Below are 21,446 nucleotides of genomic sequence, written 5' to 3'. Positions count from 1 at the left end.
TGGGGGCCTGTGAACTGCTTCTCTCTGTGCATACGCTGTGTACATTTTATATAATCATATAGGCTCTATGGCATGGCCGTTGAATTGTAGTTTGTTTCTAGTATGTGTGTGTATGTATATATATATATATATATATATATATATATATATATATATATATATATATATATATATATATATATATATATATATATATATATATATATATATATATATATATATATATATATATGTATATGTATATGTATATGTATGTATGTATGTATGTATATGTATATATATATATATATATATATATATAAAATATATATGTGTGTGTGTGTTATATATCTATATCTCCTACGACACATCTGGATCCTGAGGAAGCCCAAAGTGTGGGTGAAACGTGTCGATTAATCGCATTACAGGATGGGCTGCAATACACCTAGTTATTGTATTCTCATATGATCTTTTACTTTCCTGCCTTCAATAAAATTTTATATTTTTAGAATCTGTATTTTATCTAATTGATACTCTTGGGCACACTAAAATCCCCATCCACCTTGTCCACAGGGTCCACCTGTAAGACTTGGTTTACTTCTGCTAGGGAAGCTCTGCTTGTTCGCAGCCTTCCACTGCCACGTTTGGCACTTTTTGGGAGGGAGGGGGTACCTGGTTTTGACAGGTACCCGCTTCCACTTCCTAAGAAGATAGCCACATGATGATGATCTAAGTCATGTCCGTCCCCTCCTCCTCTTACCCCCCCCCCCCCCCCCCGCTGCCTTCTGGGACCTGTGTGTCTGTCCCAGAAGACAGCGGGACTATTCAGAAAGCACAGCACGATATGTGCAGTAGGAAACCGACTGTGAAGCCTGAAGGCTTTACTGCTGGTTTCCCTTACTTGCAATGCCGACGCCATGCACACTGAATCAGGCTTAGGGCACCAACATTGCAGTATCCCAGGACAATATTTGTAGCTACCCCCCCCCCCCCCCTCCCGGTTGGAACTACGCTTTAAGTTTTAGTTGTGAGGTGCCATTCTGGATTTTATCCCAATGCACCTTACTGGGGGACATGCATTGTTTCAGTAGGGTACAATTCATTCTGAAGTATTGGTGGCATTGTATATGGAGCCCTAATGCACCTTGGGAGTGGACGAGTGGACCACAATGCACTAGTGTTCCCTTTTTTTTATTTTTTGACATATTTTCGGACAAATGGCCATCCTCCTTTTTTTTTTTTTTTTTTTTTTTTAATTTATTTTTTTTTGGCATGCTAGTCTTTATACGTGATCCATATATGATGTAATGTATTTGTATTGTATTTTCGGCCAAAAGCTGTACTGATCTGAAATCGTACGAGAAATTTTCATGTTTGTCCTTTTTTCGTATAATTTCGGGCGAACGCTATTTACTAACAATCAGATTATCGTATGATCGATTCGAAAGCCATTTTTTTTTTTTTTTTGTACGATATTGTGATCATGAGTACTAGGTTTTAGCCCAGGTTCATACTGAGGCCATTTTGAAATCAGTTGAACTCGCACAATTTCAAGCCGGCATTTCAGGGGACTTCGGGGGTGATTTCAGACATCTGTGCCGGTTCCTGCATAAGGTATAACCCTTACCTTGTAAAACAACCAAACCCATTCAGTTTAAAGCAGAGTTCCACCCAAAATTGGAACTTCCGCTTTAGGTAATCCTGACCCCCTTACATGCCACATTTGGCATGTCCTTTTTTTTTTTTTTTTTGGGGGGGGGGGGGGGGTCAGAGCAGGTACCTAGTTTTGACAGGTACCCACTCCCACTTCGGCTCGGAGCGCCGCAGCGATCTGAGTGGAAGTTCTCCTCTCCCCCTGCAATCTTCTGGGACATCAGAGGTCCCAGAAGATTGCCGGCCAATCAAGACGCACAGCGCAACTTGTGCATGCGCAGTGCGTACCCGACTGGGAAGCCGCAAACTGTCACAGCCGGGTGCCGACACCAATGATGCCGCCGAGACCAGAGGGAGAGGATCGAGGCTTCGGGCAGCCGCATCGCTGGACCGTGGGACAGGTGAGTGTGTGTTTTATTAAGTCAGCAGCTACACTTTTTGTAGCTGCTGACTTTTAATAAACACAGAAAAGGCTGGCACTTCGCTTTAACCACTTGTTGACCAAGCCTTTCTGACCAAGCCTTTTTCGTTTACAATTACCTGGAACCCACTAAGGATGTGTGTGTGTGTGTGTATATTAGGGCTGCAACTAACGATTATTTTCATAATCGATTAATTGGCCGATTATTGTTTCGATCGGATAAATAACCTAAAAAAAAAAATTAATAAATTGTATAATTTAAGTTAATATTCTTGAATATCTATATGCAGTGGTAAATATAAATATCCAGCTATATAGTTGGATATTTAATCCACTCTGAGACAGATATATGTATTATTAGAGGTACATATCGGAATCGGAGACCAACATTTTTAAAAGACCTAAAACACTGTTTTGCAAATTTTCTGACCGGATTGGTATAGAATATTCATGATAGACTCCCTTATTGATACAAGCTCCCTGCACCTGCTGTCACTTATGCTGGCCATACACAAAACTACATTTTTTTTCTAGAAAATTTTTGAAAACATTTTATTTGATTTTTCTAACCATTAGTGGGGTCTATTTGGTGTTCGTTGTCAACCACAGTGACAGGAAAATTTGAAGGAGCAGAATAGAAAACTCGATCAAACGAATCTTCACATAGTGTATGTGGTTTTTGTTCAGAAGTTATATTCATTTTAAAATTTATTGTTAAAAGCAAGTGAAATTTTCAAACACTCGTCCATTCAACGAATATACAAATAATTTTTGAACAAATATAGATGCAAATATTTTTGTCCAAAAATCCAATACATGTATGGGCAGCAGAAGACATTTAGTAGCAGCAGCATGGTTTTTTTTATCACCTGTCATGATGGGGTTAAAAAAAAACAAAATAGCCCTTTTTATAGTAAAAAAAAAAAAAAAAAACAGCAGATATCGCTACTGTAATATAATTATAATTTCTACTGTGAAACAGTGAAGGTATATCTTGTATCATGTGTATGTATATAAAAAAATACGCCCAGAAGTCGGATATGCAGGATATTTTAACTGGGAGTCAGACATGAAGCTGTATGAAGGGTGGAGGGGAGAAAATAACATTTTTATATTAAAAGTAGTACTAAAAGCTGAGACTTTTTTTTTTTTTTTTTTTTCATGGATATAATAATTTTAAATATGATGCACAACTAGTAAACTTTTATTCTAAATGTAATTGTAATGCCTTATATCACCTCTAGTCTATCGGCCTTCACCTTCTCTGGGGTCAGATGCTCCTCTTCCCTGCACAGAGCCCTTAAAGTGATTGTAAACGTTGGATTTTTTCTTAACCACAATCTTGTCATACTTACCCTCTCTCTGTAATGATTTTCACAGAGCAGCACTGATTTTCCTCTACTGCCCCCCCCCCCCCCACGGCACTTCTGGCCCCTCCTGCCTTCAAAGTGCACCTATAGGAAGCAGCACAGTATAGTACTGTACAGATTGTTCATATAGCAAGGTAAAAAAAAAAAACCTCCTGCCTTTAGAATCATTTGGTTCCTTCTCTTGCCCAGGACTACATTTCCTATGAGGCATTGCTCCTAACACATTCCCAAGTTCTCTGCCATCTATACACATGTACGGACGGTGTACTGAGCTGTATGTACGTTGCACTGTATTTTCTGATATGTAAACAAATAATGCATTCTGTATGCAGGACAACTAATCGGCTGACCGATTAATTGATTAGTTGTTTCAGCCCTAGTGTATATGTATTAGTGCTGCAACGATGCGTCAACGTAATCGATTATGTCGACTACAGAAATACGTCGACATGTTTGAAAGGCGTTGACGCGTCACACGTGACGTCACACGCCCCCTGCTCATGCCGGCCGTTCTCCTCCTCCCCTCCTCCTCGGAGTGCACAAGACATAAACGACTGAGGCATGAAAAGACTGGGAGATAAGGTAATCACTCAGCTATGTCGGGGTCAGTGTTTGCTGCAACCCCTGCTGTGAGAAGATCCACAAAGTACGCAATGCTGCTGCTGATGGCAGAGAGCCGTTTCCAGCAGAAATAACAACTCGTGGCAGCTTAGAGAAAGTTTAATACAATACTGTGCAGGCTGATGGACCTGTCTGTAGGGATAAAGCAGGGACAGGCTGGAGGATAGCTGCAGCACCTATCTGTACTGGCCAAGATTGATGGCAAGGGTCCTCAGCGGGCAATAAAACTGAGAAAAGCTTCTTCAGGGGGATTAGTTTCTTTGGTTACTTTTTCATTGTTTCTTAAAAGGGACAATAAATGATATTCCCTATTCTTCCCAAAAAAATGAATCCACACGCATCCACCACTTAACCACTTGGCACTTTCACCCCCTTAATGCCCAGGCCAATTTTCAGCGCTGCCACACGTTGAACGACACATTTGCACATTCAACACTGTACCCATACACGACACAATTGCACATTCAACACTGTACCCATACACATTTTTTTATCTTTTTTTTTTTTTTTTTTTTTTTAATGTTTTGCGTAACAAAAGACCAAAATTTTGAAAAGAAAAAAAAAAAGGTTTTTCTTAGGCCCCGTTCACACTGGGGCGACGCTACTTTGCCGGGCGACCTGTGAAGTCGCGGGGCGCTGCTCGCCCCGCGACCTCGGAGCGGCCGGCACGGACTTCATAACATTGAAGTCTATGCAGGTCGCTCCGGACCCTTTTTCTAAGTCGGAGCGACTTGTCGCTCCGATTAGAACGGGTCCGCAGCTTCTCTATGGAAGGCGACCTGTCAGGCGACCAGGTCGCCTGACAGGTTGCCCCAGTGTGAACGGGGGCTGAGTTTCTGTTACAACATTTTGTAAATAAGGAATTCATTTTTTTTTTAGGAACATATTAGGCAAAGGCATCTTGCAGTGCATTCCTATGGGAAATAAATTTAGAAGAGACAAAGCCAAACCTGGCTGGCTAAACTGTAGCGTCAAAAAACTTATTAGGGGGAAAAAATTGGCCTTCAAGAAGTATAAATCAGAGGGCACAGTATCGGCTTTTGAGCAATACAAGGAGGCAAATAAGAAAAGTAAACAAGAAATCAAGATGGCTAAAATCAACTTTGAGAGACAAATGGCAGAGGATAGTAAAAAAAACCCAAAGAAATTCTTTAAATATATCAACAGCAAAAAAACTAAGGCAGAGCATATTGCACACATAATTAACAATGATGGGAGGATGGTTACAGAGGACACTGAAAAAGCAACCGTGCTGAATGCTTTTTTTCTCGTCAGTCTTTACACAGGAAACGGAGGGGTACACTGACCATGACTGTATGGTTAGTAGTAATACACAGGACTTGCCACTATGGCTAACAGAGGGGGAAATCAGGGAAAGGCTGGATAAACTTAACACAAACAAATCACCAGGACCGGATGGCGTACATCCGAGAGTACTCAAGGAACTCAGTAAAGTTATATCGAGACCACTGTTCCTGATCTTTGCTGACAGTATTAGGACAGGAGATGTACCAGGGGATTGGAAGAAAGCTAACGTGATTCCAATATTCAAAAAGGGCCAGAGGCATATCCCGGGAAATTATAGGCCTGTCAGTTTGATATCCGTAGTATGTAAACTTCTGGAGGGGATGATAAGGGACTATATCGTAGAGTTTGCTAAAGACAACAACATCATCAGCAGTAATCAGCACGGGTTTACAAATGGGCGTTCTTGTCAAACCAATCTCCTAACATTCTACGAGGAGGTGAGCTGTGAGCTAGATAGGGGGAGACCAGTGGATGTGGTGTACTTGGATTTCGCTAAGGCGTTTGATACAGTTCCCCACAAGCGCTTAATTTATAAAATAAGGTCTGCAGGTATCGATAGCAGGGTTTGCTCTTGGATACGGAACTGGCTAAAAAGGCGTGTCCAAAGGGTAGTAATAAACAGCGCATACTCAGACTGGTCTGAGGTGGTAAGCGGGGTCCCCCAAGGCTCAGTCTTGGGACCAACCTTGTTCAATTTATTCATAAACAACATTGAGGTCGGGATCAGTAGTTCGATATCAGTTTTTGCAGATGACACAAAATTGGGCAGGGCAATAACTTCACAACATGAAGCAGATATCCTACAGAATGACCTGGACAAAATAACGGAGTGGGCAACGACATGGCAAATGAGGTTTAACGTGGAGAAGTGTAAGGTTTTGCACTTGGGGACTAAAAACATAAAAACACAATACACATTAGGAGGGGGAGCCCTTGGGGGAATCAAAAATGGAGAAAGATCTGGGAGTCTTGGTTGATGATAGATTAGGAAACAGCATGCAATGTCAAGCGGCAGCTGCCAAAGCCAGCAGAACATTAGCATGCATAAAGAAAGGGATGCATTCCAGAGATAAGACTATAATCCTTCCACTTTATAAAACTCTGGTCCGACCGCATCTGGAGTATTCCGTCCAGTTCTGGTCGCCAGTCCTCAGGAGGGATGTGTTGGAGCTGGAGAGAGTCCAGAGAAGGGCAACTAAACTAATTAGGGGATTGGAGGACCTTGACTATGAAGAGCGTCTACAATCGCTCGATTTATTCTCCCTGGAGAAGAGACGTCTGAGGGGAGACATGATAGCAATTTATAAATATCTTAATGGGGATCCCAGCTTAGAAAAAAAGCTGTTCATTCGAAGGGATTGCATGATGACTCAAGGGCATACAATGCGATTAGAGGAGAAGCGTTATAACCTCAGGCAACGCGGGGGGTTCTTTACTGTTAGGGCAACAAGATTGTGGAATTGTCTACCACAAGAGGTGGTTTCTGCGGGTAGTATGGTGGCTTTCAAAAGACTCTTAAGCCCCGTACACACACGCAGATCGTCGTCATACAAATGTTCGTCTTTTCTCCCCGGGATGTCGGTGTCTGTTGAAAAGTGCAAAGACAGCACAAGGACAGCACAAGAATTTTGTCTGCAGACTTCAGCTGACTGCAGAAGTGATGTCATGTAATGGTTAACTTTCCCTGTGTTTTTTATTTTCTGAGCATGCCCAGTCTTGCAAATCTGCGGTCTGTCGGCTGATTTCTGTACTGACAGGCGAACAATCGTCCGTTCTGGTGTCTGCAGACAAAAATTTTCATGTTTGCAAGAAAGACTCTTGTCCGCGGATTGTGTGCAGACATCTGTCGGAGGCACCATACTAACACGCATACAATCGGCAGATCTTTCGTCCGCCGACGTTTGTATGACGACGATCTGCGTGTGTGTACGGGGCTTTAGACTTGCATCTCAAGGATCAGAACATTCAGGGGTATGTGAGATGATTACAGCCACACACACACCTACACAGGTTGAACTAGATGGACTATTGTCTTTATTCAACCTCACCTACTATGTAACTATGTAACTATATGTAATTTTTCTCCTTCACTGATGGGCACTGATAGGCTGCACTGATCATCAGGTAGATGTCCCCTGTGTGGATTGCCGCTTACCAGCTCTCCTAACGGAGGTCAGCGTGAGGAGAGGACTTATCTTTAGCAGAACTTTTTCCCTTTTTTACATTTTATTTTTGCCACTTCATTTTTGTATACTGTAAAAATTTCAACCACATTGAAGTATTTTTTTGGAAAATTAACAAAAGTTGAAATATATTAGAAGTTGTTCGTATCATTTTTTGTAAAGTTATTCAAAGGATTAATTAGCTAATCAAAAAAAGAACACCCAATTACGCAAAAAAATAAAAATAATCGTTAGATTAGTAGACTAATCGTAAAAATAATCGTTAGATTAGTCGACAGACAAAATAATCGTTAGTTGCAGCCCTTATATATATATATATATATATATATATATATATATATATAATATATATATATATGTATGTGTATATATGTGTATATATATATGTGTATATGTGTGTATATGTATGTATATATGTATATATATATATATATATATATGTATGTATGTGTGTGTGTGTGTGTGTGTGTGTGTATATATATATATATATGTATATATATATATATATATGTATGTGTGTGTATATATATGTATATATATATATATATATATATATATATATATATATATATATATGTATGTATGTATATATGTGTGTGTAGTGACAACACTGAAGAAATGACTTTGCTACAATGTAAAGTAGTGAGTGTACAGCTTGTATAAAAGTGTACATTAGCTGTCCCCTCAAAATAGCTGTCCCCTCAAAATAACTCAACACACAGCCATTAATGTCTATACCACTGGCAACAAAAGTGAGTACACCCTAAGTGAAAATGTCCAAACTGGGCCCAAAGTGTCAGTATTTTGTGTGGCCACCATTATTTTCCAGCACTGCCTTAACCCTCTTGGCAGTGTTCGTCTCGGAGGTGTGTTTGCAATCATTATCTGTGTGTGTGTGTGTGTGTGTGTGTGTGTGTGTGTGTGTTTATATACCGTAATTTGTGTTTTTTTTTTTTTTTTTTTTAAATAGGCTCATACTTTCAGGCAACTGGGCATAAAAAAAAGCATGCTGGGGCTGCCACAATCCTGGCCTCTACATTCCTCTCCTGACCTTGTACAGCACCATTTTTTATACCATTTTTTATCTGTTTGGCAGTTTTGAGTTTGTCTCCTTGGTCTGTCTTTAAGAAACCTTTTCTGCGAAACTCATGGAGATGTGCCCCCCACCCCTTGTCAACACGACTTTCTATTAGTCATTTGGAGAAAATCTCTTCATTACATAAGAAGTATTTTATATTTAGTTGTTGACAAATCCTGTAGAAATGTCTAGTGATTTACTGCTGTTTTGTTGCTGTATTACTCATTTGATTGTTGAGTGCATTTAACATGCAAAGCACAGGCTGTGTCTGGGTTACAAGCAAGATAGGTTCTGTAGTTTTGTAAAGTTGAATTTGTATGGAAGTTGGAACAGGTACATTCTTTTTTTTTTTTTTTTAAGTGTAACTCCAGCCAAACAACTTATTTGTTTTATTTTGGATAGCATGGGTAAGGGTTAACACCCCTGTAACATTTTGTTTTGCTGCCTGTGCCCCTGATCAGAAGATTTCACCTCACTCTGTCCCTGTGACAGTTGGAGTTTGAAAATTATTGGTTGTCGTGGAAATCAGGATTAGTGTTAAAAGCTTCAGTGGAGACCTACCTTTTTTTTTTTTTTTTTTTTTTTCCCCATGATAATCGTGCGGCTGGTTTGCGGGGATGGATCATCCGGAGGGGTTCTTGAATGGGAACCCTTAGTTGCCATTTGTTTTGGGACCCCTTTGGGGGAGTCCCAGAGACCGCATTGCGCACATGGGGGCTGCCATTTTGCCGTGGTTCATGACCTCTGTGGTCCCATTAGTTTGTATGGGCAGCCATTTTCTATAATTCCCCATTGAGAATGTATAGCAGCCATTTTCTTGTGGTCCGGAGGCAGGAGTGGCATGCAGCACGTGTTGTTTTTTTTTTTTTTTTTTTTTTCTCCCTATGATGGAGGCAGAGTTGCTTTCTCTTCCTGTTTCTTCTGTTACTTTCATTTAAAACTGACCGGGACTGCACAGGATGTTTTTATCTAGAGTTGGTAACGTTTCTGGGGTTCCCCTGTAGGTTTCCCTCTCCTGCTCTGATATATATATATATATATATATATATATATATATATATATATATATATATATATATATATATATAATAGACATTGCTCAGGTTTTTGGGGTCCGCAGTAATAACGGGGAGACTGTGCTTTTCGCTGTCTTAAAGGGCCAGTGCACAAAAAATGTTTTCTTTGCAACTGGAGGCCCAGAATAAAATATCACTTGCAGACCCCCTGGAAATTACTGCGGGACCCTATGGCTCGCAGTTGCAGCCAGAGATAGTGTTTTTCTGCAAAGCCTGATGTCAAAAGTGCAGTCGGTTTTTTTCTGGTGCTGCTAGCCGCAAACCTCTGTCCTCCCCTCCATCTGCAGGGTCTTCGGATTCTGACACAGATATGGTTGACACAGACCACCCTGAGGGGTCGGTGTCTAAACATTGACGGTGAAGAGGACCTGAACTCCTCCGCTGTTGCGCGAGAGTGCGCCTTGGTGGAAAATTTAAAAGTTTCTGTGCGGGAAATTTAAAATGGCTGATGAACCCACAGTTGGGTATGCAGGTGCCTTTTGGCTCCCGCAAATTAGGTAAAGTATTCCCTTGACCGGACTTGTTCCACTCTATTGTGGATGAGCAATGGCGACGCATTTAAGCACATGCTGGTGGTGCCTAAGCGTTTTGCACGCAGTTATCCCTTTGCGGAAGCGGTGGATACCAGGTGGGCTGTACCACCAAAGGTGGATTCCCGGTGGCCAGGTTGAATAAAGCGACTCTGTTCCCGGAAGGAAGAGTTGCTGACCTTTTTGGATCCTGTGGCTAGATGGCTGGAATCCTTATCCTGCCATGTACATATGGTAAAAGCTAACTTTGTGATGGTTCTCATAGCCCAAACTGCTACTGAATGGGTGAAGTTGCTGAAGAGTAACTTGGAATCGACACAGCTTCCCCCTGGGGTTCTGGAACTGTTCTACCAGTTGGTCCAGGCCCTGGTGTTCATGTGTGATACGTCCCTGGACTTGGGCTTCGTGGTGGCCAGGACATCCGCAGTGAGGGTTGCTATTAGACGCCTAATATGGCTGATATGGTCAGCTGACTAGGCTTCTAAAAAAGCTGTTGCTGATCTCCCTTTAATAGAGACGAAGCTATTTAGAGCCTCTTTGGATGAGTTGATCAAAGGTATCATGGGGGGATAAGAGCACTAATCTGCTCCAATCCTCTAAAGGCAAGGTGCCGCGCCCTAGGCGGGGGCCTTCCTTTACTGCTCATAAACGTCTTTTTCGTGCCTCCGGGTCACTGGAAAAAGGTAAACCATTCAGATCTTCGGGAGGGTCCAAGAAGCCATGGGGCGGCAAATCCGGTCCCGCAGACAAGCCCTCGTCTGCATGAAGGGACGCCCTCACCCGAGTCTGGGGTGGGGGGACGTCTTTGATCCTTCTGGGAACCCTGGACTTCCTTGATTTAGGACAAATGGGTTCACAGATTGATCCATTTCGGATACAAAATCGAATTCCGATCTAGTCCACGAGACTGGTTCTTCCCGTCCAATCTTCTCTTGTCCCCAGCCAGGTTAAGGGACTTGTGAGGGGCGGTACATGACTTGCTGTCGCAAGGGGTGATTGTTCCGGTTCCAGCTTCGGAACGCTTTTAGGGGATTTATTCATACCTGTTCACTGTGCCCAGAAAAGAAGGCAAGCTGTGCCCCATCCTAGATCTCAAAGCCCTGAACTGCTTTGTGCGGGTACAGAGGTTTCAGATGAAGTCCATCCATACAGTAGTAGCGTCTCTACATCAGGGAGTTTTTTTGGTCTCCATAGATATCAAAGACCCATATCTACACATCCCTATCTATGCTGGACACCAGCGGTTTGCTTTGCGGTAGCGGAGTAGCGTTATCAATTTGTGGCATTACCCTTTGGTCTCGCCTCTGCTTCCAGGGTGTTTTCCAAGGTTCTGGCTCCGGTGTTAGCGTTGCTGCGCCGGAGGGGGATTGCAGTACTGGGATACCTGGATGATTTCCTGTTGAAAGTGGGCTCTCATTCAGTTCTGTTGGAGAATCTGGAGGTCACTATCCGAACTCTACAAGAGTTCGGTTGGAACATCAATTGCAGGGGGCGACAAGGCCACGGCTGTGGCTTAAATCAATCACCAGGGGGGCACCAGGAGTGTCCTGGCAGCCAAGGAAGTGGCTGAGATTCTGACTAGGGCAGAAAGATTTGTTCCAGCACTCTCTGAGGTCCACATCCCAAGTGTGGAAAACTGGCAGGCTTATTATCCATGTCTTGGTTTAAGGGGAGTGGTCCCTACACCTGGAGGTGTTTCACCTACTGTGTGTTCGGTGGGGGACTCCCGGGGGTTGATAGGTTTGCCTCCCGCCTCAACAAGAAGGTGCAGAGATTCATAGCCAGGTCTCAAGATCCTCTGGTCGGCGCTACAGATTGCCTGGTGGCTCCTTGGTATCAGTATCGGCTGATTTTATGCATTTCCCCATTTAAATTTCTGCCGCAACTTCTGTGCAGGATAGAGGTGGAAAACATTCTGGTCATTCTGGTGGCTCCAGAGTGGCCTTGTCGGTCTTGGTGCGCAGACCTCTTAAGATTGGCCACCGGTACCCCTTGGAGGTTTCCTCTCAGGGAAGATCTGTTGTCTCCAAGGTCCGATCCATCCTGCTTTACAGTCGCTGGCTTTACCGGCATGGCCTTTGAAAGTCAGGTGTTGAGAGATGGGGGTCTCTGAGTCTGTAATCCCCACTCTCTTGAAGGCTAGGAAGTCAACTTCTCAAAGATCTATCACACGTGGAAATCGTACATTTCATGGTGCGAATCCCTGAAAATGTTTTCTATCGCCAGGGTTTTGGCTTTTCTACAGAAAGGGGTTGAACAGCGGTTGGCCTTGGGTACGATCAAAGGCCAAGTTTCGGCTTTGGCTATCTATTTTCAACACCAATTAGCCACGCACGCCCTTATCTGGACGTATCCAGTGAAGGCGCCTCCTGGATATTTCGCCATCAGGTGTCGGTGCTACAAGTTTGCAAAGCAGCAACTTGGTTGTCTGTGCATACCTTTTTACTAAATTATACATGGAAGATGTGCTGGCATCAGTGGATAATTCTTTTGGCCGCAAGGTTTTGCAGGCTGCAGTTTGAGAGAACCTCCCTTTTTTTTTTGGTTTCTCTGAGGGTTCGTTCGTTTCGGGGGAGCTCCGGTTTCTGGTTGAGCTTGATTTTACCTGGTCGGCTACGTTTTGGCCATTGGGGCATTCAGGTTTTTTTTTTTACGATCTTGTTTCCACCCCTCATGTTTTTTTACTGCTTTGGGAGATCCCTATGGTCAAGCAGAGCTGCATACGCTATAAACTATAGAGAAAACCGGATTTTTGTAAAAACTTACCATAAAATCCTTATCTCCGAAGTTTGACGAACACCGTACCCGCCGCTCTATTTTTGAGTAATGCGATTAATTTTTCTGTCACTGCTTGCAACACAACTGTTGAGTATAGCAGAGCCCAAGGGTTTATGCCTGCTGGGACAGCCCCTATAGGCGTGGACAAGTTTTTTTTTTTTTTTTTTTTCCCGCCTAGTGCCTTTACCTAGTGGGAGGAGCATAACCCTATGGTCTATGATTAAGCAGAGCTGCGTTGGTCGATGAACTTCAGAGAAAAGGATTTTCAGAGAAAGATTTCATCGTAAGTTCTTACAAAAATCCAGTTTTTAATCTCATACTTTGTTTTTGAGCCGAAAAATAGAAAAAAAAATTATTTAAGAAGGAAGGTTTAAGATGGACCACTGACAATTTTTTTTTTGTGGACTATTCCTCGTATGGGTGTCACCTGGGCAGTAAATCCTACATTCATACCTATGCGTTTAGTGCAATTTGCAGAAATGCACTACAGAGATATATATATATATATATATATATATATATATATATATATATATATATATATATATATATATATATATATATATATATATAATATTTAATATTTTTTTTTTCTTCTTTTGTTTATAGGTTTATAGCACAATAAATAAAAACCGCACAGGTTTAAATACCTTGGTGATTAAATACCTTTTTAAAAAGAAAACTCTTTGTGGGGGGGGGGGAAGACATCAATTTTATTTAGGTACAGCGTTGCACGACCATGCAATTGCCTGTTAAAGTAACGCAGTGCCGAATCGCAAAAAATGGCCTGGTGATTAAGGGGGCAAATCCTTCCAGGTCCAGAAGTGGTAAGGACGCAGCAGGCCACTCCTTGGCTACCAGCTATATAGATAGTGTGTTTGTTTTTTTTTTTTTTTAAAAGGAAGAAACATGAAAACTGCATGCAGAAATGCATCAAAAACGCTGGTTTAAAAAATGCCAAACGCACCAGAAAACCACATCAACTACATGGATGTGAACCTAGACTGAGGTGAGGGCTGAACCTCTAAAGTGGACATATTTATTTTATTTTTACCTTTTTCCACACTATCCAACAAACATAAAATATCTGGTTGTGCCTGCCTGCAATATTTCTGCATCAGACCCCGAATACACTTGTAGCAGAGAAGTCAGAATTCAGGAGCAGTCGCGTTCAAAGGTTTGAAGCCAAAGCATCAGCATTCCAGGTGGAGAAGTAAAGCTCTGAGGAGAAAGTAGCAGTCGTAGCCTTCAGGTTTTTCTGTATCTGGTAGTACTACGGTACTGTAGAAACCTTTGTCGCTGTAAAAAACCAACACTGATGATTTCAAGCTGCCCATAATCATAGCTATATAGTCTAGCTGTGTGCATTGGAGTTAGATTAATTTTAGTTTTAATGGAATGTTTATTGTACTGCTAATGCACTATAACTTTGTATAGCAATATGAAAAATGTTTGATAACTGAAGTTTTCTATTTCTTTCTTTTTTTGTAGTGAATGGTAGTGTCTAGAAAGGGTATGTCCCTTCAGGAGAGAGGTGCCAATGTCCAGCCGGCCTAATAACAATCCAGGGGGGTCACTGCGACGTTCACAGAGGAACACTGCCGGGGCCCAGCCGCAAGAGGACACTGCAGGAGGAAGGTAAAGTGTGTCTGGTTACAGGTTGACAGTAGTGTCAGTAATGTTCTTCCTAAACTTCCATTGTAAGCTTCTACCATAGAACAGAAGAACTCACTGGAGCAGTTTACTAACCATACTAAAATCCATTAATACCAGATAGTCCCATGGATCAGGAAATAACTATTTTTATTCTGGATTCTCATCTATTAGTTCCATCTTGTTCACTGTATATAGAGACAATACTGGCTTCTTCCATCCATAAATAAAAGGGAATGGCTTCTCTTAAGAGTCTTCAGCAGTCATCATGGTCATAATCCTTGGTGGGGACTTACTATGTTTATACTTTCTGATCGTTTATCGATGTCTGTCACGCTTTGGCTGTTTACTAAGATGTGTTTCTTACTTTTTTCTGACTGTGACTGGAGGGCTCTGTTCCCTGTATTCTCTGATGCAGTTCTATGTATTCTCTGATGCAGTTCTTTCTTGGTTTTCCAGCAACAGGTCCCAGTTAGAGCAGGCAGACCATAAGACCTTTAGCCTTCCTGAGAGCAGAAAGATTCTTTCTAAGGCCCCCAAAGTGCAGACTAATACAGCTTCTGGCCAGTCCAGGGGATACAGCTCAAAAAGGTAACTTTACTAATTGTTTTATTTTAACTTATTTAGGTCTGCTTTGCAGTCAGTTTCTTGCTAATGGTCTTTTGAGGGTGTGTAATTCAAAAACAAGTCAACCCATTTTTTAATCTTAGACTATTCAGGGGTTTTGTTGTCTTGCGGTTATTCAAACTAGAATAATGAAGAATTAGCATTTTGAAAACGGTCACAGATTTGTTTCTTCTTTCTCAACAGCATATTTGGATGTTTCATGCCTCTATCAATCTGCTTAACTATACATGGCTGTATTGATTTGTATTCTCGGCCTCAAATATTAAATCACATTTTACATGTCATTGACTTAAGACAGAGCCAAATGCTTGAGTTGCTATAAGTGAGAATCTATCCAGGACCTAATATTAAAAAAAGATATCAACCTTGCTTGGCTGGTTGAAGTTATAACTAAAGGTAACTTTTTTGGATAGTGTAGAGCAGGGGTGTCGGGGGGGGGGGGGGGGGGAGGGGGGTTTTGGCTGTAGTTCTACTTTTTAATATAAAGTGCATCCGGAAAGTATTTACAGCGCTTCACTTTTTTTTCCACATTTTATGTTACAGCCTTATTCCAAAATGAATGAAATTTCTCTTACGTCCTCCGACAGTCGCCGCCTCCTCGAAGTCATCACAATTGGGTATTGTCCACCTATCCGTAGGAATAGCTAGGCATATAGACTTAGTCAAAAGACAAAAAGGCATTAGCATATACACACCCACGGGGGCTGTCCCATCTGGTCAGTACCCCCCCCCTGCATCACCACTCCCAACTCCGTTTTAGTTTGCCTAGCATCAGGAATAGTCAGGCTATCTTGTGCTGGGGCTTCAGTCTCAGCCTTCCTAAATCTTTTCTTTTATTTGATTTTCTTTTAAATGTCATTTTTTTTCTCTCACTTTACTAGCTGTTTATTTTGTCAGCTTTAGTGTTAGTTTATTCTTCGGATGAAGATGGATCATGCGGTGCTGGGATTCGGACTGGCCGCCCTGGTTCTCCAGGGCACAGAGGGTCAGATGGACCCCCAGCCCGCCATCGAGCGTTCAGCTATGGTTCGCCCTGGCATTAAGAACGACCCATCCCTGTTCGCTGCAGGGATGCAGCCGTGAGGTGGCTACCTCACAGGACTCGTCTGCGCTGCTGCAGCGTCATGTCCCTGGCTCACGGCACTCCATCAGGAGAGGACAGAGGTTTATCCGTGCATAGAGGCTCCCCCACGCCATCGGGTACAGGTAAGTACTTTTCTGTGTGGGGCCTCTGCCTGGGGTGGCAGTCTGTGTTGCTGTGTGTCCCCATGTCTGTGCCTGTGTGACTCCCTGTGCGATCCCTGCGGGGTTCGCTTTGTGCAGATCATGTATGTTTTTGCTGGGGGTCCCTGTCCCTGTGTCACCTTAGGTGCATGTTTGGGGGTACAGACTTGAGTGTTGTGCGGCGACCGCTGCGGGGGTATGTTTGCGCGGTCCGCCATGTTTTTTACTGCACATGGATATGGCCCCTCTGGGGCGAGTATACAGATCGTTTTGGCGCCCTCCGCCGCCATTTTGTGGGCTGTAGAACGATCGGTTCGGCCGCATGTCGGTGGCCATCTTGGTGTAGCCTCCAATGCATTTCCTATGGGCAGCCATTTTCCCTGAGGTCTGGCTTATAGCCAGCCCCTTCCAGCAGCATTTCCTTTTCCTCTCAGGCAGCAAGGACACAGGTAGCAACGCTCTGCGGGCTCTGCAGTGTATCTCTCTGTCTTCTTCTGTATACTGCTTCTGGCTCAGTTTTCTTTCTCCTTTTGAGGGTCTTCATAGCTGTGACAGTAGAGGTGGGCTGCGCACTCCGCAGCGCTATTTAAGGGGACAGTACACTATTTTTTTGCACTGTAATTTTTTTCTTGTCTTGAGCCATGGAGTCTCAGGAAAGCAAGTTTCCTCCACCTTTAGTGGGGGGCCCCAGTTCTCCTGTGGCTCCGCTGCGACCTAATCTGGCTGCTGTGGTTGCGACTTTAGTGGCAAATATGGAAATTCTGATGTCTGAACGGGCTGCGAGAAAACGGCCCAGGCTGTCTCTCTCTCTTCTGATTCAGATGGGGATATGGCTGCTGCTGCGAGCGTGCCCTTTTCAGGGTCCCGCTCATCCCTGGACCCACCGGGGTCTGAGGGGGAGGCTGACATTGAGGGTGTTGACACATCCTCCCCAGGGTCACCTGAAGAATGGGCGACCATGGATGAATTGATTGTTTCTGTGAAGGAAACCTTGCATTTAGAGGATGAGCCCACTCCTCCGGGCGCTGTGTCCTCTTTTGGGACGCACAGGACCCGCAAGTCTGCGCAGGTTTTTCCCTGCCCAGCTGAATTTCATTACACTGTTAATGAAATGTGGCGCACGTTAAAACGTCCATTCGTGGTGCCTAGTCGGTTCAAATTGCTTTATCCTTTTGCGCCGGCTACGTAATCGCGATGGTGTGTGCCTCCACAGGTAGATCACACTGTGGCCGTGCTGAACAAGGCTACCTTGGTTCCTACTCCGGTTTTCCGGGATCCCACGGACCGGCGGTTGGAGTCTCTAGCCCGCCATTCCTATACGGTGGCGGGTTCGTTGCTCAAACCCGTTTTCGCGTCCGTTATGGTGGCTCAGGCGGTAGCTGATTGGATCAAGGTGCTTCGAAGCAACCTAGTGTCTGATGACGTGCCGCCTGCATGACTGGAAATGGTGGACCAGATCCACCAAGGAGTCATGTATTTGTGTGATGCAGCCTTAAATGAGGCCCCCTTGGTGGCTCGCCGCTCGAGTGTCGCGGTGCTGAACCGGCGACTGATATGGCTGAAGAGCTGGTCGGCCGACCAGTCCTCACGGAAAATGGTTGCTGATTTTCCCTATGCTGGCTCTCGCCTTTTTGGCGAGGCGTTGGATACCCTGGTGAAAGGCGTCACGGGGGGCAAGAGCACTATGCTGCCCCAGAACCCGAAGAACAAGTCTTTCCGAGGCAAGCGGGGTTCTGCGCCTAGATCCAATCAGGGGTCCTTTCGTGCCTTTCGGAACCAATCCAAGGGCAAGCCCTTCAAGGCCCAGAGCAACCATAAGAAGCCCTGGGCGGGTAAGCAGAAGACCGGCAATGCCAGCTCGGCGGGACAATCCGCCTCTGCCTGAAGGGGTGCCCTCACCCATTTCAGGGGTGGGGGGACGTTTGCGTGGTTTCCTCCAACCTTTCCTGCTCCGGATATCGGACAGGTGGGTCCAGGAAATCGTTCGGTCAGGTTACAAGATCGAATTCCTTTCCAGGCCGGCGGACATATTCTTTCCCTCCAATCTCCATCTGCTTCCGGGGCGTCTGCAGGATTTGCATCGGGAGTGATTGTCTCGGTGCCTCATCGGGACAGGTTTCGGGGGTTTTATTCGAATCTGTTCACTGTGCCCAGGAAGGAGGGCAAAGTGCGTCTTATTCTGGACCTGAAAGCGCTGAACCGCTTCGTGCGTGTTCGAAAGTTTCGAATGGAGTCTCTCCGTTCGGTTGTGGCCTCCTTGAGTCCGGGAGAATTCCTGGCTTCGATAGATCTGAAGGATGCGTACCTGCACATCCCCATTTTCAAGGGTCATCAGCGGTACCTTCGGTTTGCTATCGCAGAGGACCACTACCAGTTCGTGGCGTTACCTTTCGGTCTCGCTTCGGCGCCAAAGGTGTTTACCAAGGTGTTGCCACTGGTCCTGGGCCTGCTACGGGCCCAGGGCATTGCGGTCCTGGGGTACCTGGACGATCTGCTTCTGAGATCGAGGGCCAGCCAGGACCTTGTGCGCGATCTGTCCATCACGGTACAGACGCTCCAGGAGTTCGGATGGACCATCAACGTTCAGAAATCAGCGTTGTCTCCGTCGCTTCGCCTTCCCTACCTGGGAATGGTTCTAGACTCTGCTCAGGCAAAGGTGTTCTTGCCGGAGGACAAGCTATGGATTTTGCGGGACGAACTCGGGTCCCTCCGGGACAATCCGTCCTCGTCACTCAGGACCTGCATGCGGGGCCTGGGGTTGATGGTGTCGGCCTTCGAGGCGATTCCCTTTGCCCAGTTCCACACGCGAGCTCTCCAGACGGAGATCCTGGCCAGGTGGGACAGACTTCCTCAGTCCTTGGATCTGGATGTCTCCTTGAGTCGCCAGACCAGATTGGCTCTTCTGTGGTGGATCCAGTCCCCGGCGGTGGCGGAAGGCAAGTCCTTCGGCCCGGTGGTGTGGACAGTGGTTACCACGGACGCCAGCCTGTCGGGCTGGGGTGGAGTCCTGGGCAACCTGTCTGCCCAGGGCACTTGGTCGGAGGAGGAATCCTCCCTCCCGATAAATGTGCTGGAACTAAGAGCAATAAAACTCTCTCTTCCAGTGGTCGGACCATCTCCAGGGCCTGCCTGTTCGCGTACAGACGGACAATGCTACCGCGGTGGCTTACATCAACCACCAGGGGGGCACCAGGAGTGCTCGAGCGGCCCGGGAGGTGACCGACATCCTGTCTTGGGCCGAGACTCATGTCCCGGCGATCTCGGCAGTTCACATTCTGGGTGCGGAAAATTGGCAGGCCGACTTTCTGAGCCGCCAGACCCTGGACCAGGGGGAATGGTCCCTTCACCCGGAGGTCTTTTCAGATGCTGTGTGCGAAATGGGGATCCCCAGATGTGGATCTGTTCGCATCCCCGCTAAACCGAAAGGTGAAAAGCTTCGTGGTAAGAACACGCGATCCGTTGGCGGACGCCTCGGATGCGTTGGTGGCCCCTTGGCATCAGTATAGTCTGATGTACGCCTTTCCTCCGATTCAGTTGCTATCCCGGTTCCTTCGCAGATTGGCCTCGGAACCGCACATGGTGATTCTGGTGGCACCGGACTGGCCTCGCCGGTCCTGGTACGCCGACGTTGTTCACCTGGCAGTGGCACCTTCGTGGCGCCTGCCTCTGCGGGAAGATCTTCTGTCTCAAGGTCCGATCTTCCATCCTGCTTTACAGTCGCTGACTTTTAACGGCCTGGCTGTTGAGACCCAGGTCTTGAAGGACAAGGGTCTATCCTCTGAGGTTATCCCTACCTTGATCAAGGCTAGGAAATCTTCCTCTGGTAAGATCTATTACCGTACCTGGAAAGCCTACTTCACCTGGTGTGAGTTCAGGGTGTTTTCCCCTCGTTCTTACTCTGTGTCGAGAATCTTGGCTTTCCTCCAGTCTGGAGTGGATCAGCGCCTGACGCTGGCCACAATAAAGGGCCAGGTTGTCGGCACTGGCGGTCCTTTTCCAACGCCCTGTGGCGTCTCATTCCTTGGTGCGCACATTCATTCAAGGTGTGCGACATTTGGCTCCTCCCAGAAAGGAGCCTTTACCTCCATTTGACTTGAACTTGGTCCTGTCCGCATTGCAGCGTGCTCCCTTTGAAAATATCAGGGAGATATCGTTGCCTCTGCTGTCGAAGGTTGCTTTTCTTGTGGCGATCACTTCGGCTCGCAGAGTGTCGGAGCTGGCGGCGTTGTCTTGCCGCTCCCTTTACTTGATAATTCACAGGGATAAGGTGGTTTTGCGACCACCCCCATCCTTCCTTCCCAAGGTGATCTCTGATTATCACCTTAATGAGGACATTGTCCTGCCTTCGCTTTGTACGAAGCCTAAACATCCAAAAGAGATTGACTTGCATTCTTTGGATGTTGTCAGGGCGATCAGGGTTTACCTGTCGTCTACGGAGTCCTTTCGGAAGACGGATTCCCTCTTTGTCCTTCCTGAGGGACCTCGGAAGGGCATGGCTGCGTCCGCAGCAACCATTGCCAAATGGACCAGACAGACCATTGAGCAGGCTTACGCCTTGAAGGAACGGGTTCCGCCTTTCCCTGTTAAGGCGCACTCTACCAGGTCTTTGAGTACTTCCTGGGCCTAATGGCATCGGGCCTCGGTGGCCCAGGTGTGCAAGGCGGCGACTTGGTCGTCGGTGCACACCTTTTCCAAGTTCTACAAAGTAGACGTTCTGGCATCAGCTGATGCTTCTTTTGGCCGCAAAGTTCTCAGTGCGGCTGTGCCATGATGGACCCTTGATTTTTTTTTCTCTGGGTCCCTGGATGTTGGCATTTGCTTTCCTGGGCTGTTGCTCCTGTTGAGCATTGTTTTTTTGCTGTTGCCCAGTTGGTTCTTACAGTGCATGTAAGTTTCCTTTCTCTGATGTGGGTACTGCGTTGCCTTTTCTACAGTTGCGTCTCCC

At 45.3% G+C, this 21,446-nt stretch overlaps 1 protein-coding gene across 12 annotated transcripts in view; it reads left to right on the top strand.

Annotated features, from left to right (window-relative positions):
• Positions 1–21,446, top strand: part of TRIP12 (thyroid hormone receptor interactor 12) — a 288,722-nt gene that overhangs the window by 43,344 nt on the left and 223,932 nt on the right. For 8 of the 12 annotated variants that reach the window (XM_082249184.1, XM_082249183.1, XM_082249185.1 and 5 more), the window contains exons 2-3: positions 14,489–14,635; positions 15,110–15,241. In XM_082249184.1, the coding sequence (XP_082105310.1) occupies positions 14,538–14,635; positions 15,110–15,241 (230 nt within the window). In that variant the 5' untranslated portion in view covers positions 14,489–14,537. The remainder of the gene's footprint in view (positions 1–14,488; positions 14,636–15,109; positions 15,242–21,446) is intronic. The other 4 variants (XM_082249179.1, XM_082249177.1, XM_082249186.1 and 1 more) reach the window with 1 other exon arrangement.

The sequence above is a fragment of the Pelophylax lessonae genome, assembly GCF_965119305.1.
Source record: "Pelophylax lessonae genome assembly, chromosome: 3".
Taxonomy (NCBI): domain Eukaryota; kingdom Metazoa; phylum Chordata; class Amphibia; order Anura; family Ranidae; genus Pelophylax; species Pelophylax lessonae.
This window is presented reverse-complemented; position numbering and strand designations above follow the sequence as displayed.